Source organism: Rattus norvegicus, chromosome 9 (genome assembly GCF_036323735.1).
Source record: "Rattus norvegicus strain BN/NHsdMcwi chromosome 9, GRCr8, whole genome shotgun sequence".
Classification (NCBI taxonomy): Eukaryota; Metazoa; Chordata; class Mammalia; order Rodentia; family Muridae; genus Rattus; species Rattus norvegicus.
This window is the reverse complement of record NC_086027.1, coordinates 52,910,487-52,932,642: the sequence shown is the minus strand read 5'-3', so window position 1 is coordinate 52,932,642 and position 22,156 is coordinate 52,910,487. Positions and strand designations below refer to the sequence as shown.

General features: G+C 44.3%; 1 protein-coding gene across 3 annotated transcripts in view; it reads left to right on the top strand.

The window, feature by feature from the left end:
* The window catches only part of Fhl2 (four and a half LIM domains 2), a 73,450-nt gene that overhangs the window by 21,898 nt on the left and 29,396 nt on the right, over positions 1-22,156 (top strand). Inside the window, exons 1-2 of one of the 3 annotated variants that reach the window (NM_001412599.1) lie at positions 9,317-9,554; positions 21,946-22,125. In NM_001412599.1, coding sequence (NP_001399528.1) covers positions 21,970-22,125 — 156 coding nt within the window. In that variant the 5' untranslated portion in view covers positions 9,317-9,554; positions 21,946-21,969. Of the gene's footprint in view, positions 1-9,316; positions 9,555-21,585; positions 21,724-21,945; positions 22,126-22,156 lie in introns of those variants that run through there. The other 2 variants (XM_039084158.2, NM_031677.2) reach the window with 2 other exon arrangements.

Sequence of the window (22,156 nt, the reverse complement as noted above, 5' to 3'; positions counted from 1 at the left end):
GGTATCTGCCAAGAAAAATGTGCCCTGTGCTTCTCCATCTAGTTCACACGGATGCCTCTGGGACCCACGAAGAATAAAAACCTAGCCTTGAGGCAGCCTCATGATAGGTTCTATATTCATTTCTCTGCTTCCTTGTCGGACAGAGAACCTAGATAAGCCCTGGGGCAGGAATACCACATCACTCAAGTTCTGTTGTTTTGGCCCTGAGGTGAGGCTGTACACCAAAGCCGGCACAGTATACTGGAGCAAGCTGCTCACTTCCTGTCTGAGGAAAGAGAAGCAGATAGAGCTAGAGTCCCCCAATCTCCTTTAAGACAACACCCTCAGTGACCTGGAGTCTTCCCAGTATCCCTTCCTGAAGGTTCTGCTGTCTTCCAGTAGCAGAAGGTCAGAAGGCTTCAGTGAGCAACCCCAGTGCTGAAATCGAAGTTGGATTTGAACTTGGAGACTCTTCTCTATGGGTGCAGAGCGCCAGTCAAGGAATGTGTAAACCTTCTGGTCCCGCCTACATTTGCCAGTATTTTCTATTCGGAACTTGAGTGTCTCAATCCAAGTGAATTTGCTATGAGACTGGTAGGGTGAAGGGAGCTGTGAGAGCTTCTGTCTCTCCCATCTCGGCTCACAGACTATTAGAAACCCAGTCTAAAGGCTGAGTTCTCATGAAGCTATGGCAGAGCTGTTGCCCTAGGATCACTTACCTGCCCGTGCAGTGAGCCATATTGCATGTTTGCGCTGTTAGATGGAGGAGGACCTCAAAGAGACTGTGGTGGGAAGAAGGGTTTCTTGCTTCCTTTTCTATGTTCTCATTTGCATAGACAGAATGTTTAAAAAGTGAACAATAGGTTATTAATATGACTCCTGTAGAAAGTAAAGATGTGGATTTAAATTTGGTTCTCAGAAATGAAGGGAGGGTTCATTCGTAGACTGGGGACACCCTGGAAGCCCCTCTGAGCAAATTCTCTGGGATTGAATAGAGCTGTGGCAGGCAGTGCTGGGAGTGGGCAGGGAGTAGCCCTGTTCTAGAAGAACAGGTGGATGCAGGCGCCCCCACATGCAACTTTCCAACAGCTTTCTCTCGGCTCTCTGAGGCATCGACAAACGCTATGACCTGGAGGCTACTTCTCTTAATGCAGGAGGAACTACTTCCAAACCCAAGTATGTTGCCACCTCCTGCAAGGTCCAGCTTTCCCAATCAGCTTGGCGTCAATCTGTGCAAAGTAGATCTCAGGGCAAAGCCTAGATCACTACTGTGACTGAATGGAAGATCAGCCCTTGGCCTTCAGACAGCTTCTGTGTGGCAGCCCTATGCTGATTCAGGTATATTCAAGAAACCTGAGTTCAATTCAGTTAACAATGACCAAGCTGGAAAATGGTGTGAACACAGAAATGTCTCAATCCTTCCTGTGAGGGGCTCATAGCCTTTCCTTCTGTGGATACGAGCAAGATGGTGTGGAATGACCTGACACAATGCACACAGTTTCTGTGTGTGGTGTTTTGGGGGTGCAGGGAGGGGATGGTGGAGGTTCTGGGTAGTAGAAGGGAGGGACAGAGTAAAGAGAGACATTCCAAGTGGCTTATCCCAATAACTTAGGTTGCAGCTCTCAGAAAGACACAGAGTTAATTTAAGAGAGCGAGAGCGAGAGAGTTTAGCATGTTCAAGGTCTTGGTCAACAATACAATATTAATAGGGGGAAAAAATTCTGTACTGACCGAACTCTTCCCTCACTGGTTGAAGCTGATTGAGATCACATGGAGCAGAGACTAAGCCGGAAGTGGCCCTGAAGCCCCTCTCCTTGCCTAGGATCCTATTACAGTCTCTGATTCCCCAGCCTGGTAACTCGCCAAGCATTTTCTTTGTAAAACAGCTCGAGAAAGTCCTTCTTCTGCTTTAAGCCTGACCTACTACAGGAACACAGAAACACAAGGAAGCAGACAATGATTTAATAAGGCAGGAGAGTTCATCCCCAGGCAACAAGGGCAGAAAACCAGACAGCCTTGAGGATACATGCAAAGTGTTGAATTTCAGATTGTGGGAAGGATGGCAAAGGTGGGAAGGGAGAGAAAGAGTCCCCTTTGAGTTGGAACAGCTTGCTAGCCGTTTCAGGTGTCTGACAGTAATTTTGCAATGGAGCCCCTTGGAGCTGTTCTGGAAGGAAGTTCACCAACCCACTACTGTCGCACAGTAATCACCTACCATCTTCCCTGTGCAGATATCTGTACAGTTAATACAGCCTAAAAATATTTATTTATAGTTTTCTGGAAGATGTTAAAGATCACACATTCTAGAAAATGTATTCCTGGTATTCCAACTGTCCCAGTACAATGAGGTGAAAGAGATTTGGTTGTTCCAGAAAGCTCTGTCATGACTCCTAGGCCCAATTTTAAAGCATCTTCCAAACTAGGGAGAAGATTGTCCTCAATTTTCTTACTGGGAGAACTTAAGACATGTATAGCTAACTTTCTTCCAGTGCAGAACCCCACAGGGGAGCATTCTAGTGATGTTCTCATTGAAACCTAACTACAAAATGGATTGAAGAAAAGATAAATCTCTTACAAAAGACCTCTTTACATAAGGGAGAGAGAGAGAGAGAGAGAGAGAGAGAGAGAGAGAGAGAGAGAGAGAGAGAGAGGCACTGCTCCCTTTGTTTCACAGGTGAGGTAAAGAAGAGAAAGTAGAAGGACTTGTCCAAGTCTCTCTCTCTCTCTCTCTCTCTCTCTCTCTCTCTCTCTCTCTCTCTCACACACACACACACACACACACACACACACACACACACACACCTCTTCACTCTACTTGGAGCTTCTATGTCCCCTAAAACCCATGTGCTGGAATCTTGGTCCCCAAGTCTGAGTGACAGCTTAGTAGAAACTGTTTGCTAAGCATACACAAAACTTAGGTTGGATCCCTAGGACTTAAAATGAAAACGCACTAACAACTAAGCCTTGGTTCTCAGAGGATGACTAAGGATGTCCTTCAAGGGGATGAGGAGATCAAAGACCCTGACGTTTTTGCTCCTTGCCCTGAGACAAACAGTTTTAACACACCATGCTCAGATAAAGCATCAGCAGAGGCCCAGGTAAGGACACTAATCAAGAACACTCAAAACCGTGAGCCAAACTAATTTTCTCTGTAGGGACACAAAGTTACCATGACCCCATAGTTTCCGGTCCCTAGAGTTTAGCCCTCCTCTAGCTAGGCTGTCCCAGAGTCCTTTTTGGATAGACTACACAGATTGTCTGCCAGTGAGTGAGAAGAAGAGAGAGTGAGATCTCAAAGTTGCAAGGCTGACTCATAAAATTACTCCATACAGGGAAATGGTTTTAGTGTGGTTTAAGTAAACATCCCAGGAACAAGGAATTGTCCCCTTTCAGGGATGCATGGATGAATGTTCACAGACCACATATGTAAGTGTTTCGAGGTGTCTTGACCAGGGCAAGAGAGAGTAAAACAGCCAAAGAAGAGCAGAGAACAGAGGGGTCTCAAACATGCAATTCATGGTAGCAAGTTTTGTTTCTCCCTAAGATTTCAAATGAAAAGCAAGAGCACACGTTTTCAGGGTCTGCACCAGGAAAACTCTCATGAGTCCAACATTCGCTGACAGGACAGAACTTCGATGCCAGAGGTTTTTTGGGTTTTTTTCTTCCCTTTGGTGGTTCAGCCAACCAGAGCCTTTCTCGGTGTCCTGTCAAAGCCACAATGGAAACTTGCATCCAGTGTTCCAGGCAAACTTTAACCACCCATGGAAAACTCAGAATCATAGAGTCATTTGTGGGTTTGGCTGGGAGTCAGACGTGTTTTGAGGCTTCAAACACTGACTATTTGCATCCATTAACTACGTTTGTGAAAAAGAGAGGGAAAAGAAATGGGATATGGAAAGTGCTTCTCAGAGAGCCCAGCATCTCCCTCCTTAGCAGAGACTGAAAGGAGGCTGAAGAGGAGGTGGTGGCCCTCGGTAGAGTGCTGAGCTTCTCTTGGGAGTCTCAGGTAAATGAACAGAGTAGGCTTCTATGAGTGGAAGATGGGAACTCCTCCCTTTTGTTGGAGGAAGCCTTAGGGAGTCCTCATTTGCATAAGCTCTGGGAAGACTCCTGCCCTGTGAACTGTCTGGTTTTCCTGCTGAGCAAGGCAACAGCACTTTATAGAAAGCATGTAGAACCTGCTGGGCCACCACACCAGGACCTGGTTCTGTGTCTTCTGAAGCATGCAGACACCTGCCTCTGGATCCTCAGGTGGAGAGGGTATGGGTTTTGATCACTCCTGTTGCTTCTGCTGGCTTTCTGATCCTAGACACTTACTCACCTTCCAACCATGTGAGGCAATTGGAAGATGAGCTCTGAATCAGGGTTGAGTCATCCAGGCAGTTTCCTGCCCAGGGTTGAGTGGGGATGTTTATGTGGGAGAAATCTTTCTTCCAAGGTACAAAGGTGCTCTCAAAGTTTTCCAATGCTGATGGTCAGTCAGTGAAACCCATATAGGGTAAGGTCCTCTCCTGGATATGTTTCATGTGTTCGATTTCTTTCTGGTGATGATGATGATGTCCTCATGGTCCCTATGGAGTGACCTCCATTAGAAGGCAACCCTAGTCTACCCCTCACAGGTAGGGTTACAGCCAACCTCTCTCACTAGCTGGCTTGCCACCAGGTGATAGCATTCACCTACCTCAGATACTCAGTCTTCACATTGATGGTGTAGGCCAATCCAGTGTCATCAATTGGATCGCTCTGATCCACAGACGAAACCTTTTGATTTAATGAAGTTTCTGTCTGCATTTCCTCCCATGACAGAGGATGTGATACACGAGGCTGGATTTTAGAGTTCCCAACAGTTCTGCCTCTGCTTTCCCTCCCCTCTTCCTGAAATGGACATGGGGTTCCAGTACCCTACCCCAGGCCTTTGAAATTCCAAGGCGTTGTTTAACACAAAGCCTTTCTGGGACCACCTGAAGAGTTGTTTCCCTAAGAAGTTGCCCTCTCACATGGTTTCCAAGCATCCTGACCTCAGAGCTCATTCCTTCCAGCTTCCTCAGCTGTGTGGCCCCAGGGGCCCCGAGAGTAGCTGGCTGGTAACAGAATTACAGGCCCATTGCAATAAACAAGAGAACTCAATAACCTTTCATTTGCCTTTGTAGTGTCTTGGTTCTGCTTGGGGAATTAGACTATCTCCTTGATTTCTTTTCCTTTGACAAACTAGCCTGTTATCTACAATAGCGGGTTTTCAGCCAGAAGAGAAACTTCCATTTTTAGAACAGGAGCTAAGTCTTAATCTCCTCCTGGATGAGAATGCAGCATTTATCCTTCTTATTCTTGGATTTATCACCCCCTTACTCTTAAATAAGAGCTACTGTTTACTAAGGACCTACTCTGTGCTAAACATTGCACTATTTGGTTCTAACTGGTTTATATGTAAGACTGTTAAAGACTACAGACCTCCACAATAATTCCTTAAACTAGATGTTAATTAGACCATGTTGCAAATAAGTAAATTGAAGATTAGGAAGCCTCAGGACTTACCTGAGGCCAGAGTTCTCATCACAGGTGGGGCACTCGGGTACAGGACTGAATTCAGGGCTCTATTCTTCCATAGTAGAATTTATGTTTTCCAGAATCTTCCATCCAGTGTGATACAAAACCATCAATTCAAAATGGTTCAAGAGTTCATTGTAAGTAAAAAGGTTGCTACAAATTTCAGTAACTGGTCTATTCATGCATCCAGACTGTCTCATAAATATTATTGTTAAGTAATTTATTCTTTGAGTTTTTAATATGTGTAGATGATATTAAACCTAGTAATTGTCTAACCTTCCTATTTCCATACAACTTCTCTGACTCTGTTTAATTCTCTCTTAAGTGATTAGTTTCTTATTTTTTTTTCCAGCGAACATACACTACTTTCAGTTTTAAAACATTTAAAATTTTTAATGGATAACACATTTGGGTTCCTTGAATGTCACAGGAAACAAATAAAACTACATGCAATAAAAAAATAGTCTCCTTTCCCTCCGGCCTCCCAGTCCCACAGCTTTTCAGGCCTAGTCACAAGCAGGAACATATTACTGTTTCTCTTCTTGTTCACAAAAACAAATGATTGATTACAATCTAGGAAATGTTCTCCACTTTTATTTTTCTTGGTTGCTGTGTCTTGGAGATCATGCTGAATCAGTAAATATACTTACCACATTTTTAACAGCTACACTCATAAATAATTTGAAAGCGTACCATGCTGTGCTTAACAAGTCCTCTGTTGGCGGACACTTGATCTAGTCCCGTATTTTGCTATTACAAACAGTTCTGCAGTGATTAGTCTTACGTGAATTATCATTTTACATAAGAACAAGTACACACAAGACAGGTTCCCGTAAGGGGAAAACCTAGGAATCGCCAATGGTATGTGTATTTTAAATTTAAAGACATTTTTCATTGTGAGGTTTTTTTCAAACATTGCCAAGGGAGAGGAGAGATAGGATGAAATTTCAACATTCACTATCAAGTTTCAATTTCTATCAAATCCATAGGTGAGATTGTTTTACCTATACATTTTGACTCCATCTACTTCCTCTGCCTCAATTTATCTTGAATAAACTCTGACATATTACTCTGCTGGTCAATAGTTTGGAAAAGTTTCTTAAAAGTACAGGCAGTTTAAAAAGGAAAGAAAAAAATCATGTATATGTAATTTTATACAAAATAAACCAACTTATTAATTTCATCAAATATTCTGTCAATGCCAGGATTTCCCAGATTGGTTCAGAAAATTTTCTTCTTTTAATTGTTTGTTCTGTGATTAAAATCAAAACATAAATTGTGGTTCATTGTTTGTTGTTTGTTTTTGGTTCCTTGACTTCTCCCTCTATCTCCCTTCCTCAGCATTTTTATAGATACGGGTAAGTCTATTTTGAGAGACTGGATTTTCCTGACCATATGATCACTGAGGTATTTCATATTTCTCTAATGTCAAAAGGAAAATACAAAAATAAATCCTAGATCTTTTAATTAAGAAATCAATAGGGGGGCTGGGGATTTAGCTCAGTGGTAGAGCGCTTACCTAGGAAGCGCAAGGCCCTGGGTTCGGTCCCCAGCTCCGAAAAAAAGAACCAAAAAAAAAAAAAGAAAAGAAATCAATAGGAGGTTGGAGAGTTGGCTCAGAGGTTAAGATCACTTCCAGGAGGTCCTGAGTTCAATTCCCAGCAACTACATGTTGGCTCACAACCATCTGTAATGGGATCTGATGCTCTCTTCTGGCGTGTCTCAAGACAGCTACAGTGTACTCATCTAAAATAAATAAATAAACCCATTTTTTAAAAAGACAGCATAACAATCAATGTAGCACAGCTGTAGTAGTTAGTAGAAGAAAATTTATATAACTAATGTCAGTAAGAATAAAACCAAATGCATAACTCACAAAATTTAGACAATAAAACAAAACAGAAAAAGGATACATGCAGAATTGGCATTTTATTATTCTTTGAACCTGAATTTAAAGCTGAGGCTTAAGACTCACCATCTAGGACCTAGACCATTTTGCAATTTTAGCTTTTACATATAGAAAGTAAACATTAGCAGCCTCAGAACTATTAGTCTGTCTACGTACCCTTTATTTTGAATCTAAGATAGAGTGTGCCTTGACCATTAGTGGGAATTTAGCTAGGGTAACCCTCAGTTGGAAGATGAGGACAAGAGGGGAATGGATTTCCTGTGTCCAACCCCAGCTTGCTCACTCTCCTCTGAGGAAAGTGTTAACTCCAGGGAGACTCCCGAGAGAGTGACAGGAGTTAAGAATTTCCCATCTTTTAAGATACTCTTATGGCCTTGCCACCTCATAGACATCAGTGCCAATCTCAGCTGGTATAGAAACTGTTCACCTCATCTAGAGTCCTCACCATTTAATTGAGATAACTAACTTTACCAAAAGGAGCCGAGGATCCCTGGAGAGGCCAGATACAGCTAATGCTGACTACGGGACAATTATCCTAACTCCCTTGCCTCTCAAGTTCTGAGGTCCCACCATGGAGACCCTCTGGTGACAGCAATCAGGAAGTATCATCCAGAAGAAAGACACCACACGGTTCTTCCTGCCTTAAACGGAAAATGTGTTGCCCTCAGCACCCCTCGGATGGAGGAAATAACAAGCCTACCCCACACGACTTCTACCACTGTGATAGTTCTTCACTATCTATTTGACTGGGCTTAGACTCACCTAGGTGACACACCTCTAGAAGAATCTTTGCGGTAGTTCCTGAGATGTTTAACTGAGGAGGAAAGACTGGCTCCCAAAGTGGACGGCACTTCTCTAGAGCTGGGCAAAGAAAACTGAGCTCCAGGTCTCCTTGCTCGCTATTTCTTGACTGAGAAGACAATGTGACCAGCCACTTTACATTCTTACTGAGGCCATACCATTTTAGTGATGACAAACTATATCCTTTCATAGACTCTGCACCCAAATGAATCCCTTGATAAACTGTCACCTCATGACCCTGAGAAATCACCAACCCCGGCCTTCATTGCCTCTCCACATGCCCATCTTCCACCCTGTCCGGGTGTGGACCCATTTGCTCAAGAGCAGATGCTGCCTTTCCTAGGCGTGAGGATACCACATGCCTCACAACACAGTCTCGTGTCCCTACTAAAGACCAACTCTGCAGAGGACCTTGGCTTACAGTGTGAAGGCCACATTAAGACCAGCGTTTTCTTTGTGCCAGGAGGGAGCCACTGAATGTCCAACAGCTCTCAAGCCCTGAGTGTTGAGCATAGGACCTTCTCTCAGTGAGCTCCCTGGTGGAACAGGCTCATTAATGATTCTCTAGGTCATTGGTTTGGTTCATTCCATGATGGAAAGGTGTCTGCAAGGCAAGGCCCAACAGACTACCATGCCAATGTGTGCGCTACACACACATAGTTCCTTCCCCCACATCTGCAAACGACCCATCCATCCATGCTTGCACCAGGCTGCAACCGGGCAGGGACCCTGCAACCCAGAGGAGGGTCCTGGTGTTAGTAGTCCCGTGTCATTCCGCCCTTGGGTGGCAGTGGCTATAGCTCTCTGCATTGCCTAGCAACAATCCCGGGAGCCAAGTCCAGGGCGCAACGATGGTTGACAGTGTAAGCCAAACACCAGGAAGCAAGGAAGAAGGTTAAGTCAAACAAAAGGTCTGTGGTAACGTCAGCAGGGGGAACAGACGACGACCGGCTGCTGAGGGGCGCTCGCCGCCGCGCCCGGCTCTCCAGGCCAGCGCGCCCAGCCCGCCGCCCCGGCGCGTGTGTCCTTATATGGTCAAATGACTCGGCGGGGGTTCTCGAGGGCGGGCGCAGCGCCGGCTGCACTCCGCCCGCTGAGCCGCTGCCGCCACCGGTCCACAGTCCGCTGGGTTCCCCTAGACCCCGGCCTCACCGTGTGTGAGTACTCCTGGCGCCGCCCAGGCCACAGCCCTGCTTGGAACACGAGGATCCCCACCAGACAGCTGCTCTAGGACGCGTGGAGAGACACCAGTGGCCAGCGCACCCGGACCGCGGGGCGGAGACCCAGGAGACCGGAGCAGAGCTGTGCAGACCGCATCAGGGTAGGGTCCCGAAACGGAGAGGACAGATCCTGGCGGGAGGAGAGCCCTATTTGCAGAGGACACCCGGGATGGGGACCCCAAACGGAAAGGACAGATCAGGGAGAGAGGAGAGTGTAGCTGGGCAGAGGATACCCAGGATGATGACCCGAAATGAAGCGGAGGGAGTCAGGAGGGAAAGGGGAGAAGGTGGATCGGAAATGTGGCAGAGGCTGAAGGAAAGGCTTGAGGGGAGATCTCAGGACCCGCGAGTTGATCTACTGGGAGACATCCCTAGGAAGAACGGATGCGGGGCAGAGAGGACCAAAATCATGCGTGTTGGAGGACTTGAGCACAGGAGAGCCGAATTTGGAAATGGTGGGGAAGGGACTGTTGGTGTCCAGAGGGAGGGTGGCGGCCCTGTAAAGGTGGATCACTGCCAGGTGGTGGGAAACGATGAACTGCCCACAGGTCAGCCCCCAGAGGTGAAGTGGAACTGGTTCCTGAAGTCTATGGGAGGGAGGTGACAGGCTGGTCAGCACGTGGAAGGCCAAGCATTTCCCTTGAGAAGAAGTGGGAGTTTGCCTGTGACCACACACCTTGACTAATCCCCCAAATTAAAACCTGAGCCGTAGGGTTAAAAAAGAAAAACAACTTCTTTAGGATGAAAAGAATTCTGATAGATTTCAGTCTTATGGAAAGAAAGTCTTGAAATGCTTTTTCTGATTTAAAGTGAAGAAATGGCCATATTTGCTTGATAATCTTCAGTTGTGTCTCTGGAACTCAACAAAGAACGCATTTTATGAAATATACAGCTGTCTTCGGTAAAGCCAACTTTCTTACACATATTTCGGGAAGTAATTAACTACAATTTGGACTTATAGTTACAAGGTTGCCTTCGAAACACTGCTCTAAATGTGTCTCGTGTTGGGGTGCTACTTTGCTTATGTGTAAATTTCACAGTAATGCAATAGAGAAAGGGTGTTTGTGGGTGTGGCTTGTGGGGGGGATTGTTTTGTTGTTGTTGTTTGAGATAAAGCTTCATTCTGTAGCCAGGAAAGCCTGGAATTTACTGTGTCATCCCAGGTAGCTTCAAACTGGTGCCTATCCTGCCTCAGCCTCCAACGTGTTGCAATTGCAGGAGTAACCTACCACATCCTGCAGCTACAGTGATCTAGAACCTCCCCGTCGAAGCCCCACCACCATAGAAACCAATTTGCATTAAGTTTTAGAATTCCCAACCCAACTAAAGTTTAATAAAAAAAGAAAAACAAAACAAGATTTAAATCATTCTTTCCCTCATTCTTTTTTCAGATTCAGTGCTCTCCTAGTTTTTAACAGAACAGTATGCAGTGTTGGGGACCCCTGTTGTGGCTTCTTTTCCTTCTGCCTCCTTGCAGCCCAGCCTCCCAGGCAGGATAGGGATGGGTATAGAAGTCTTAGCTGGCAGATGTACTTGGAGCAGAGCCAAGTCTATCAGGGCCTCAGTTTCCTCCCAGAGAACTAGATAACTATTGCATAGTATAAGCACCATGTGTAGATTTTAAAGCCTCCTGTTCACAGAGAAAGAAACTTAAATAGAAAAATCAAAATAATTTGATGTCCAAAGTTTCCCAGCCTGTAGAGTGTGGCCCCAAGAACTGCCTCCAGATAGCTTGATATCTGAGTTCTGACCTCTATTCTCTACTACGATGCATTGAGAGAATATTCTGTTGAGGCCCTAGACCACATGTTTTGACCCAAGATTGTTAAACCACTTCAATACTGAGTGATATCTCAACTGCAGACAGAAATGCCCAGCAGGATATTAAAAAAAATAAATGAATAAACAAAAAACAAACCCAGCTAACTAAACAAACACAACTCAGAAGGCCAAGAAGCCTGGATTCTACCCCTGTTCTGCACTGAGAACTGGCTACCTAACCTGACACACCATGTCAAAGTCAATGTATTGACCAAGCCAACTCTTATCAAAGACAGCGTTTACTTAAGGGCTTGCTTACAGTTTTGAAGACTTAGTCTATTGTCATCATGGTAGGGAACATGGTGGCACACAGGAGACCTGGTGCTGGAGAAGTTACTGAAAGTTCTACATTGTGATCCACAGGGAGAGTTTGGCCTGACGTAGGCTTTAAAACCTCAACGCTCCAGCCCCAGAGACACACTTCCTCCAACAAGACCATACCTCCTAATCCCTCTAATCCTTTCAAAGAGTTCTACTCCCTGGTGAACATATTGTCAAACATATTTGCCAATGTCATCCTTCTGATTCAAACCACACCTCGGGACCTGCCCCATCTGTAACCAGCTGTGATCTGGATATGATTTTTTTCCTCCAAGACTCACGTGTTGGAAGTTTAGTTATCCTTGTGTAAGTGTTGGGAGGTAGGGCCTTTGAAAAGTGGAGTCTAGGGGCTAGAGAGATGGTTCAGCTGTTAAGAATAATTACCAAGGGTCTGAGTTGGCTCACAACTCATAATTCCCTGTAACTTCTGCTTCTAGAGATCTTACATCTTCTGGATTCAGTGGACACCTGCACAAGCTCATACAGATACATACCACACATAAGAAATAAGTCTTAAGAGAGGAAGTCTAGTCAGCAGAAGGCTCCTCCTTGGGAGGAACTGGGCTTCCTCCATGTATCTCAGCCTCTGCTTCCTGTGGATCTCTCTTCCTCTGCCTCCTCTGTGAGGCCCTTGAATCTACAGAACTCTGAGTTAAGTAAACCCACCTGAACGCAGAGCTGAGCGTTTAGGATGCTGGAAAGTGTTCTTGGAGCCAACAACTATAACTTGTCGTATACCCAGACTGTCAGTCAAAGAGTATACAGACCTGTGCTTGATGAGACCTTTGAAGTTATGCAATCAGTGAATGAGTGGAAGGAGGTACGCTAGCCTCTATTGGTAGGGTACTGATGTGGAACCCTGAGGCAGAACCACAAGAGAGAAGGGCTGCCGTGAAAAGGAAGAGGGCAGTTGTTCCTGAAGTGGGGGAGGCTAAAGGAAAAGGCCAGTGGATGTCTGTGTAAGATGGTGGGGCTGGGATTCATGGAGGCCAGGCAAGCGAAGACCAACCTGCCAGTGATTTGTACACTGGAGAGAGAAGGAGCCTGCTGGGAGAGAATACATGGCTTTCATTCCGTGGGTGTGGAGGCTGATATCAATCACCTGCCTGCTGGTACCCTAGAAAGCAGTGGTTGAGCCATCTGGTGCACTCTCCCTCCATCAAGGGTAAGACTTACGAACCTGAAACAGCCGGTCCTTTCGGGCTTCATTCACCAGGTTGGTCTTGGGTAGACAGAGCTAACATGTTTTGAGAAGAGCTGTTGTGACTGGATCTTAAAGAAGGCTTGGAGATAGAACCAGACTGGGGCTCTTTAGAGAGTGCTCTTGATCTCAGCTTTCCCAGTGACTAGCATGGCACAAGCGTTACTTTTGGTTACTCAGCACATTCTTTTGGCTGGATTAAGATGTCTCAAGTAGGGGAAACCCTCGGTCCTGTGAAGGTTTGATGCCCCAGTACAGGGGGATGCAAGGGTGGTGAGGCAGGAGTGGTGGGTGGGGGGGTGGGGGAGAACCCTCATGGAAGCAGGGGCAGGAGTGTGGGATGGGGGTTTGCAGAGGAGAAACCAAGAAGGGGGACAACATTTGAAATGTAAATAAAAAAATAACCATTCTTTTTTAAAGAAAGGAAGAAGCCCGAAGCACATAAAAATAAAATGTATAGCTATCCTGTATCTGTGGGCTTTAGATCAGAAAGTTGACATTTATTAGCTTTCTTTATTGAATAATCCAAGGGTCGTTCAGAAGATGGCATTTTGCCTTTTCTTCCTCCCACAAAATTTCTTAAAATCCACGAGCACAAGCCAGGACTGGTTTTAATTTTTTAGTTTTTAAAAGTTGCTAGTGTATATAGAACAGGATACCTCACCTTGACCTCTGCCCTCCGATGCACGATCCCATGAGGGCTCGTTAAAGGAACCATTAAGTGAACATCATTAAGTGAACATCTTATTAACTCAAAAGCATTTGCAATCCAAACATACAGAGGTTGAGCTCAAGTGAGTTCTAGGTAGGTCGCTCTATTTTTAGGCACAGTGCTATCATTTGAGCTGGTATTCATCGCTTTCACTGGATTCTCTATTTAAACTAATTTGGCTTGATGAGGCTCCCGTCTGTGTTGAGACCTAGGGGAAGACAAATCAAACCACAGTACAGACACTCTCTGACCAGGTGCCTCTGGGCTTGGGTGGAGTATCATCGATTACAAACACAACACCCACCAGGGGATTTTGCTGATCTCTGCGGTCCATGTCTGGATCTGTACATTTTTCTCAGGGCCTGGGAGTGTCTCTTGGCTGGCTTTTTGCTTCTTGACCTAGTCAGCCTGTATCCTGAACTGTGCAGCTGTGTGTTAGCTGGATTCAGAGTCCAAACACAATAGGAACGTTCTCCCTCCTGTGGAAGGAGCAAATTATCTGGAAGGAGGGGGTGAAAATGGCGTTGAAGAGAAAGAAAAAACACCTGGATCTGTTATTTCAGAGATTTGAACGGCATCAGATGCCAAAACACAATTACTTTTGGGTAGATTGAACATATGAAACGTTCCACCTTTTCACTCTTGACCTTTGCCCACATTTCTACCAGATTTTTTTTAGACTTATTTATTTTATGTCCGAGAGGATTTTACCCATGTGTATATTTGTACGCTGATGTGTGCCTGGAGAGCATTGGATCTCCTGGGACTGGAATTACATATGGTTGTGAGATCTCTATGGATGCTGGGAGACACATCTAAGTCCTTTTTTAAAAATTTTTATTAGATATATATTTCTTTACTTACATTTCAAATGTTAGTCCCCTTCCCGGTTTCCTGTCCATAAGCCCCCCCACCCCCTCCCCCTCCCCCAAACAGGTATTCCCCCATCCATCCCTCCTTACCCCCCATCTAATTCTTTATAGAAAGTGCTCTTAACCACTGAGCAAACTCTCTTGTACTCTACTAAGTTTTTTTAAAATTCATTTTCCCATCTATTCATTTCTTCATTCGTTCTACACTTATTCACAAAGGGGCTATATTAGTTCCCTGCTGGAGATGTCTCTGTGACATATACTGCTCTCTGCCCAGTGCTATGTGGTTGATAGACACAGGCAGTCATACAATGTATGGCTCATGAAAGCACAGTGCTTTCACACCGTATTCTTACAAAGAATCTATATCCAAGGGACCAACTTCTTACATTTTGTTAGAACATTGTGCTGAGTTACTTCTTAACACTGGAATTTTCTTCCTAACTCTGCAGTAACAATTTAAAGATCAGCATAACAGCCAGGTCTTGTGGCTGGTGCCTGAATTCCTAACTCTCTAGAGTCACGGGCATGAGGAATGGATGTTTAAGGCCAGTCTGGGCTATGCAGCAAGACCCTGTCATTAATGAATAAAGGAAGGAAGGAAGGAAGGCAGGAAGGAAGGAAGGAATATCCACTTTGTCCCAAACTAGCTAACTGTAGCTGCTTCTACGCGTGATGTGGGAAGGTATCTGGAAGGGTCACAGATTTCTCCTTAGATAGGGCTACATGGAAGGAGTCATAAGCAGTAAGGTTTACAAACAGGAAACATGGTTGACATCTCGTGGGATTTGGTTAAGGGATCTAGGCCCTTGGAGGTTTGGTTAATCAATGAATGAAACCACTGAGAAAGCTGTGGACTCTTTCTCAGCCTTGTGTCCACCTTGTTTAACAGAGTTGGACCTAAAACAAAAAGGTCTGGGCCACTAGGTCCCCCAAAAAGCTTTCTACCATGTCAGCTACTGTGCCTTGAATTCTCAAGAAATCTTCATCACTTAGACAGAAAATCAGAAGAGCTCCCTGGCTGCTCTTATGCCTCTCATCCTTCTTCTTTCTCTCCATCACGCTCTCCGTCTGTGGCTCCTTACTCTCACTTATTCTTCCTTCTCCCTGCTTTTCAAGTTTCTCTTGTCTTTCTGTAGCCCCAACACTGTCCCTTCTGGAAATCCATAAACAGAGCTGTATTTAGACTTGCGCAGGCTTTTATCATTTTTATAGTATATGAGCCCTAGGCGTCCTTGCTCCATTGACCTCTGAACCTTTATTTTTCAAGTGCCAGGAAGCAATCTGTGTCGTGTACTCAGTGCAGACTCCAAGCTTCTCCCAGTGCAGGTAGCTGAGTCTGGCCTCCAGTCTGAGTCCAAAAATCCAGCTTCTTGAAGTATCCTGGCTGCTCACGGCTGGAGGGGGATGACATCAGAGGATGACTTAATCCTGGGAAGGTTGAGAACTTCGGTACCCTATAATTTAAACTTAAATCAGTGAAATAACAAGTCAGCAGTCACACCTCACATTCAGGTGTCTTCCCTGCCTGCTCTTACTTAATCCTCTCAGCATTCCTATGCCACAGGTAATAGGCAGGAATTATATATAACCAGGTAGGAGAGGGAAGCGTTCAGAAAGGCAAATGGATTTCTCCACAGTTGAGTGAGAAACTCCTGGTCTTGATCTCCATTCTAATGCGGTGAAGAGACACCACAGCCAAGGCAACTCTTACTTGAAAAAGCATTTAATCGAAGACTTGATTACAGTTTTAGAGGCTTCGTCAGTTAATATCATGGCAGTGAGCATGGTGGCATGCACGCAGATCTGATGCTGGAGGCATAGCTGAGAGTTCTCCATCCTGATCCACAGGCTGAAAAAGAAGACAGAGAGAGACTGGGCCTGGCATGAACTTTTGAAACCTCAAAACCTACCACCGCCAGTGACATACTTCCTCGAACAAGGCTACACCTCCTAATCCTTCTAATCCTTTCAAAGAATTCCACCCCCTAGTAATTAAGCATTCAAATATATGAGCCTAAAGGGAACATTCTTCCTCAAACCAGCACACTCCCATGATTGTATTTTTGGAGAGACTAGTCAGCACTGGAATGTAGAAGCAGCCTTTAGCTGATCTGTGCAAGTTCCTGGGTTTTGTGTCTTAACACTGGGTGGGGACAGAGGAGGGGAAGGCAAAACAACCAAAACTAGATTCTGATAGTATGATGTTATTCTTAGGAGGCATCCATCCCATTCGTCTCCCCCAGTTTTACATGATAAAGTCTCCTCTGTGCAGTAAATGTTCTCTACTTAGTGCTGTGCTGATTTGGGGATGTGTGTAAAATCTGCCTACTGTGGGGGGAGGTGGGGGAGGCGGTATACCGAGCCCATGAACTGGCACACAATTCCTCTTCCTTGATCCTTGACTATGTTTTTGACTCAACTCCCCCCTCCCCACCCCATCTGCCTATCTTTCATTTTTCTGGGGTGTTTGTCCGGCCGTGTTTCCTATCCCATGGCATGGCCTTCTATGCCCTTGCCTACAGCATGACCTGACCACTCTTCTCAGTGGAGGTTACTCTTGCTAAAGTTTGTAGATCTCCATTGAGCTCCTAGCTTGGCTGGCATTCTGGAAGTTGATATAAAAGCTCTCCTCTCTAACCCCCTCATCTTTGTATCTCCAATCCTTTGTCTGTCCTCCATTACATAATTCAAGCTTACTCAATTATTTTTGAATGAATGAGAGAACAACTGGCTAAGTATTTTTGTAGGATTTAAAAATGCAGATTTAGAGGGAATTTCTAGTATAACACTATGGATGTATTTCCTCATTAAGCATGACGTAGGTACCTTGTTAGCAAGCAGATAATGGTCAGTCTCGTAGAAGGTGGCTTAAGGTAAGTGTGTAACTTTAAATATGAGGCTTTTCTTAAAGGTTTTTCTGGGACTCTAAACCTTTTCTAAAAGGTTTTACTGCAAATCTAACTCAGCAGTAAGCATGTGCATCTGTATGCTTGGCCTTTTACATAAAAATAAAGAAGATGAATGGGTTTAAAGTTACTTGTGACAGTGAGGCAAGCTCTAAGTTCTTGCATTCATTGCCTTGGGGACTGTTGACTCTAGGAGACTTAAAGACATTGCATGTTTTCTTTCGGAAATGGGAGGTTTTCTCAAAACAGGAAGGTTGGACAATCTCTGGGTTTAATATCATCATTATGCAGACACACATGCACACACACACCAACATAGGGAGACTACTATTTGGGGGAAGTAAAGGGACCAGGGCAAGGGAAAGTGATGAATGTCAAATATGAGCAAGGCATAATGACACATGCATGGCACATACATGAAAATGTCATAAATAAACATTATTGGATCAAAGATCTTAATGTAAGAGCAGAAACTGTTGAAGAAAACGCTTTAAGATACAGGCATAGGTAAATATTTTCTGAAGAAAACTCTAGCCACTCAGAAGAGAAAAACAGCAGCTGACAAGTAGAACCTCATGAGATTGAAAAGCTTCTGCACAGCAAAGAAAACAGTCAATCCCAAGCAAAGAGCCTACACAACGGGATAAGAATCTTAGGCAGACATACATCTGACCGAGGATTAATGCCTGGAATATTAAAAAGAACTTAAGGGGTTGGGGATTTAGCTCAGTGGTAGAGCGCTGGCCTAGCAAACACAAGGCCCTGGGTTCGGTCCCCAGCTCCGAAAAAAAGAAAAGAAAAAAAAACCCAAAACAACAAAACTTAAACATCTAAACAATGAGAAATCAAACAATCCAGTCAGCAAGAAGACTAGTAAAGTGGGTAGCCCTTAAAGTATGAAACACAAATACCCAATAAGCACACAAAGACATTCAGCCTCCGTCCAGGAAAACACAAATCAAAGCTGCATTGATAATCCATCTTACTCCAGTCACAATAGCAGTCACTAAGAAAACAAAACAAAACAACTAACAGCAAACGCTGGCGAGAATGTAGACGGGTGGGGGGGCACTTATGCATTGATGGTATGAATTTAAACTAGTCCAGCTAATATGCAAATTAGTACAGAGGGCTCGCAAAAAAAAAAAAAAAAGAAAGAAAAGTTGACCTACCATATGGCCTGGCATTGCTGCTCTTGGGTCTTTACCCACACGACTCCCGCTATACATACCATCGAGATGCTTGCACATCAGTACATGCATTCCTGTATAAAATTCCATTCAGCACAGCTCCATATAAATGCAGTTGATTTATAGATTGAAAACTCCACATACAGTGAATGTGTATACTAAAACTAAAAGACAAAAATACAAAGATTTTTTTTCTAAGTAAACAGTGATGGATGGTGGTACCTGGGAGGGAAGACACTGGCTTCAGCCTTCAACCCCACCAAGTCTGAAATTCAGGAAGTTATTTAGCACCTCCATGCTCCTTACCAAATGACCTCCATAGGTGCCAGTATGCGGATATTTGGTCCCCAACTATTTGGGAAGGTTACAAAACCATTAGGAGATGGGGCCTTGTAAGAAGTGAGTCACTGAAGGCAGAGATTAAAGTTTTATAAGCTGCTCGCTCTCTCTCTCTCTCTCTCTCTCTCTCTCTCTCTCTGTGTGTGTGTGTGTGTGTGTGTGTGTGTGTGTGTGTGTGTGTGTGTCCAGTTCCAGCTAGCATGCATCCCCTCCATGATGGACTGGGCCCCCTTGAACCATGAGTCAAACAAATCCTCTCCCCTGAAAGTTGCTTTTTGTTCCAGCAAAGAAACAAAAGGAGCTCCTGACCAATTGACTTCTGTTTTCTAGACTCTAATCTATACATCTCGGCAGTGAGGAGGGACACATTAAAGCATGTCTAAAGTAACGATGGTCTCAAACTCCAAATTCTGGGGGTTTCTTCCTTTCCCCTTCTATTCTTTACTTTTTCCAACTGGGGGAAAGCCAACTTCTTGGCAGTTATCAGAGAAAAATAGAAAGATGCTTTATAGAAGGTACACGTCTGTCCCAAGCACTGAGAACCTCTGGAAAATATCCCCACAACACAAAATAGGGCCTCACATAGTAAGACTCTTAAGTAATAAGATCGTCATGTAAAAATGTATATTTCATTTTGAAAAATGATCCAAATGAATTGTTAGAAAAAAATAGGCCTTTATTTACTTACTGCTATTGTTTCCTGTTATGAGTGTTTAATTTTCTTTTTTTAGTATTATTATATTCTCAAGAATAATTACTATATCAGTGAAATAAATATGACACGTATGCAATTTTAAAAAGCTAAAGAGAAATCTATTATTTTGTATGTCTTTAAAAATTAATTCTTTAAGAGAGGGCATCACTAATGTATGTCTTGCTGTTTCTAACCAATGACGATGGTTCCTAATTTGTTCATTTTATGCCTTACTCTAGTTGATTGGGGCAGAAAACAGGAGTGACCTCTTAGGAAATATAAGAGACAAGGCAGGATGAATTCCACCATCATGAGAAGGAACCCTCTAGAGCAGATGCAGTTTGTCCTTCTGGCTGGGGGCCTGGGGTCCATGATGGTGGTATTTGGCACTGGATGACTTTATACTTTAAACAGATGTGCAAGGCTTTTGTTGTCACACCCTTAGATTTCTTTTTCTCTCGGTACTTGACCTATAGATTCAGAGGAGATGGAAAATGGCTGGAGGAAGAAGCAGGTGCCCCTCCCTCTTGTCAGATATAGACAGAGCATTTATGCAGATAGCCTCAGAGCTTGCAAGATAACCTCCTTTCCACAGAAAGGCTGGTGCTTATCCAAACCAGGAACCACCTTTCCACTTAAGATGGGTGTTACTCAGTTAGGTGGCTCCGGGAGAGCCCATGAGACTCCTTTTTTTTCCCACAGACATATTTGAATTACGATTTTTCCATTCATAAAATGAGGTAGTTGTTCTAGATGATCCGGGGATTTTTTTTCCCCCAGTTTTCAAGATCCCCGATTTCACAGTTAGCTCACTCCCCATTGTCCCTCTGTTTGTGTGACAGAATAGGAAGTGACCTCACCCCACTGCTGAATGGCAACCATAAATGGAAAAATATATATGTTTGAAGGCTGACACCCCCTCCCTGACCCCGGGATGAAATAAGTGAGCAGCCACGTTCAAGGCCAATGACTGAAGACTTACAGGAAAGCATGCAATCGTCTGCCAGCAGAGCTGCTACAGACCCAGCTTAAGCCAAACAGCTATTCATACATCGTGTTTCAGAATAATGGTTCCAGTGCTCAAGAGCCTCATCTTAGGGTGATATCACAGGAATGTCCAGACAGTGTTTTCTTTAACTCCAGGAAGAGCGATTTAGAAGGAAGGGTCTTGCCACATGTGTCCAGCTGCATGTTTTGTGCTCTTGGAAGCAAATCATTCTATAAACACAGACGTGAACCAGTAACAAAAGCTTATAGTCATTGCAACCTCGTGTATACAAGGCATCAAATTAACAACTACTATCAAATTTAATGTAATCATAAACCAGACAGCAACATTTTATTTGCATCAGAGAGCCAAATTCTGGGAGTTCACCCTTGAGTGACTTGAAATGATTGGAAACTGAGTTGTTTGCTTAGAGTTTGAAATATTGTTTAGTCACACCGCTCGCTGGTGTGCCTGTCATTGATCGATACAACTTTGCACGTTTAACACATCAGTTATTGCCAATTAAGAAAAATCTCCTGGAGAAAGAAATCAAGTCTAAAATTTAATGTCCCTTTTTTTCACGCCAGGATACAAGAGTGGGCTCCTTGCATCCAAAATAGTCCTAAAATGATTTTGAGGGATGATGGTTCAAGGTGGGAAGGTGCAAATCAGTCATTTCCTTTCTTCTACCCCACAGAACATCCTTTTCTCTCCACACTGCATACTCATCCTGGAAAAATGTAATATGCCTGGCATGGAGACACATTCTTGTCCCCCTGCTTTGCAAAGCTTGAGGTGTCTTCTGGAAAGTCCTTGACTAGTCACTGCATTCCCAACCATGTGCTAATCCCTGTTCTTGGAAGCAAGCCTTTCTCCTTATCCTGCTCTCTGGATATCCAGAGAGCTGAAGTATAGAAGAGAGCGTTCCATGCAAAAGAAATGCTCCCTAAAGGAAGTTGGCAGTCTCTCGTGTAGATTGTGCTTCCCAGTGCAGATTCAGGCCAAGGTCAATACTCTCCTGGCCTCTGACTACAGATTTTCCTGTCAGATATCTTTCCCCTGTGCCACTGTGCTTTCTTCCTTTTCAAACTTATGAATCACAAAGGAGAGTCCATGGAAAATCTTTTTATAGAAATAGACGTATTGCTTCTGTGCTTGCCGCTCTAACTTGAGGGCAGAGAGATGAAGCAGGGTCATGCATTGGAAGTCTACACACAACTAAGGTAGAATGGAGGCTCTGCTGCCTTTTTCTGGAATCCGAATTCTCCTATGTTCATACGGACTGATGTAATGAATGGACTACATTCGAACACAAAACCTCCCCAGCTTAAAAAAGTTCCACTGAACATTTTGAGCATTGAAAGTCTGTCCAAGCCACTGCCTTCATAGTTGGCATCTGAAGTGTCCCTGGGTTCATGTGTGGGCTTTCTCTTCTTTTTTCACAGGTTGCTGTAAAGACAGGTGTCAGCATGACTGAACGCTTTGACTGCCACCACTGCAATGAGTCTCTCTATGGCAAGAAGTACATTCTAAAGGAGGAGAACCCGCACTGTGTGGCCTGCTTCGAGGAGCTCTATGCCAACACCTGTGAGGAGTGTGGAACACCCATCGGCTGTGACTGCAAGGTAGCTGCCTGCTGACCCTTAACAACTTCCC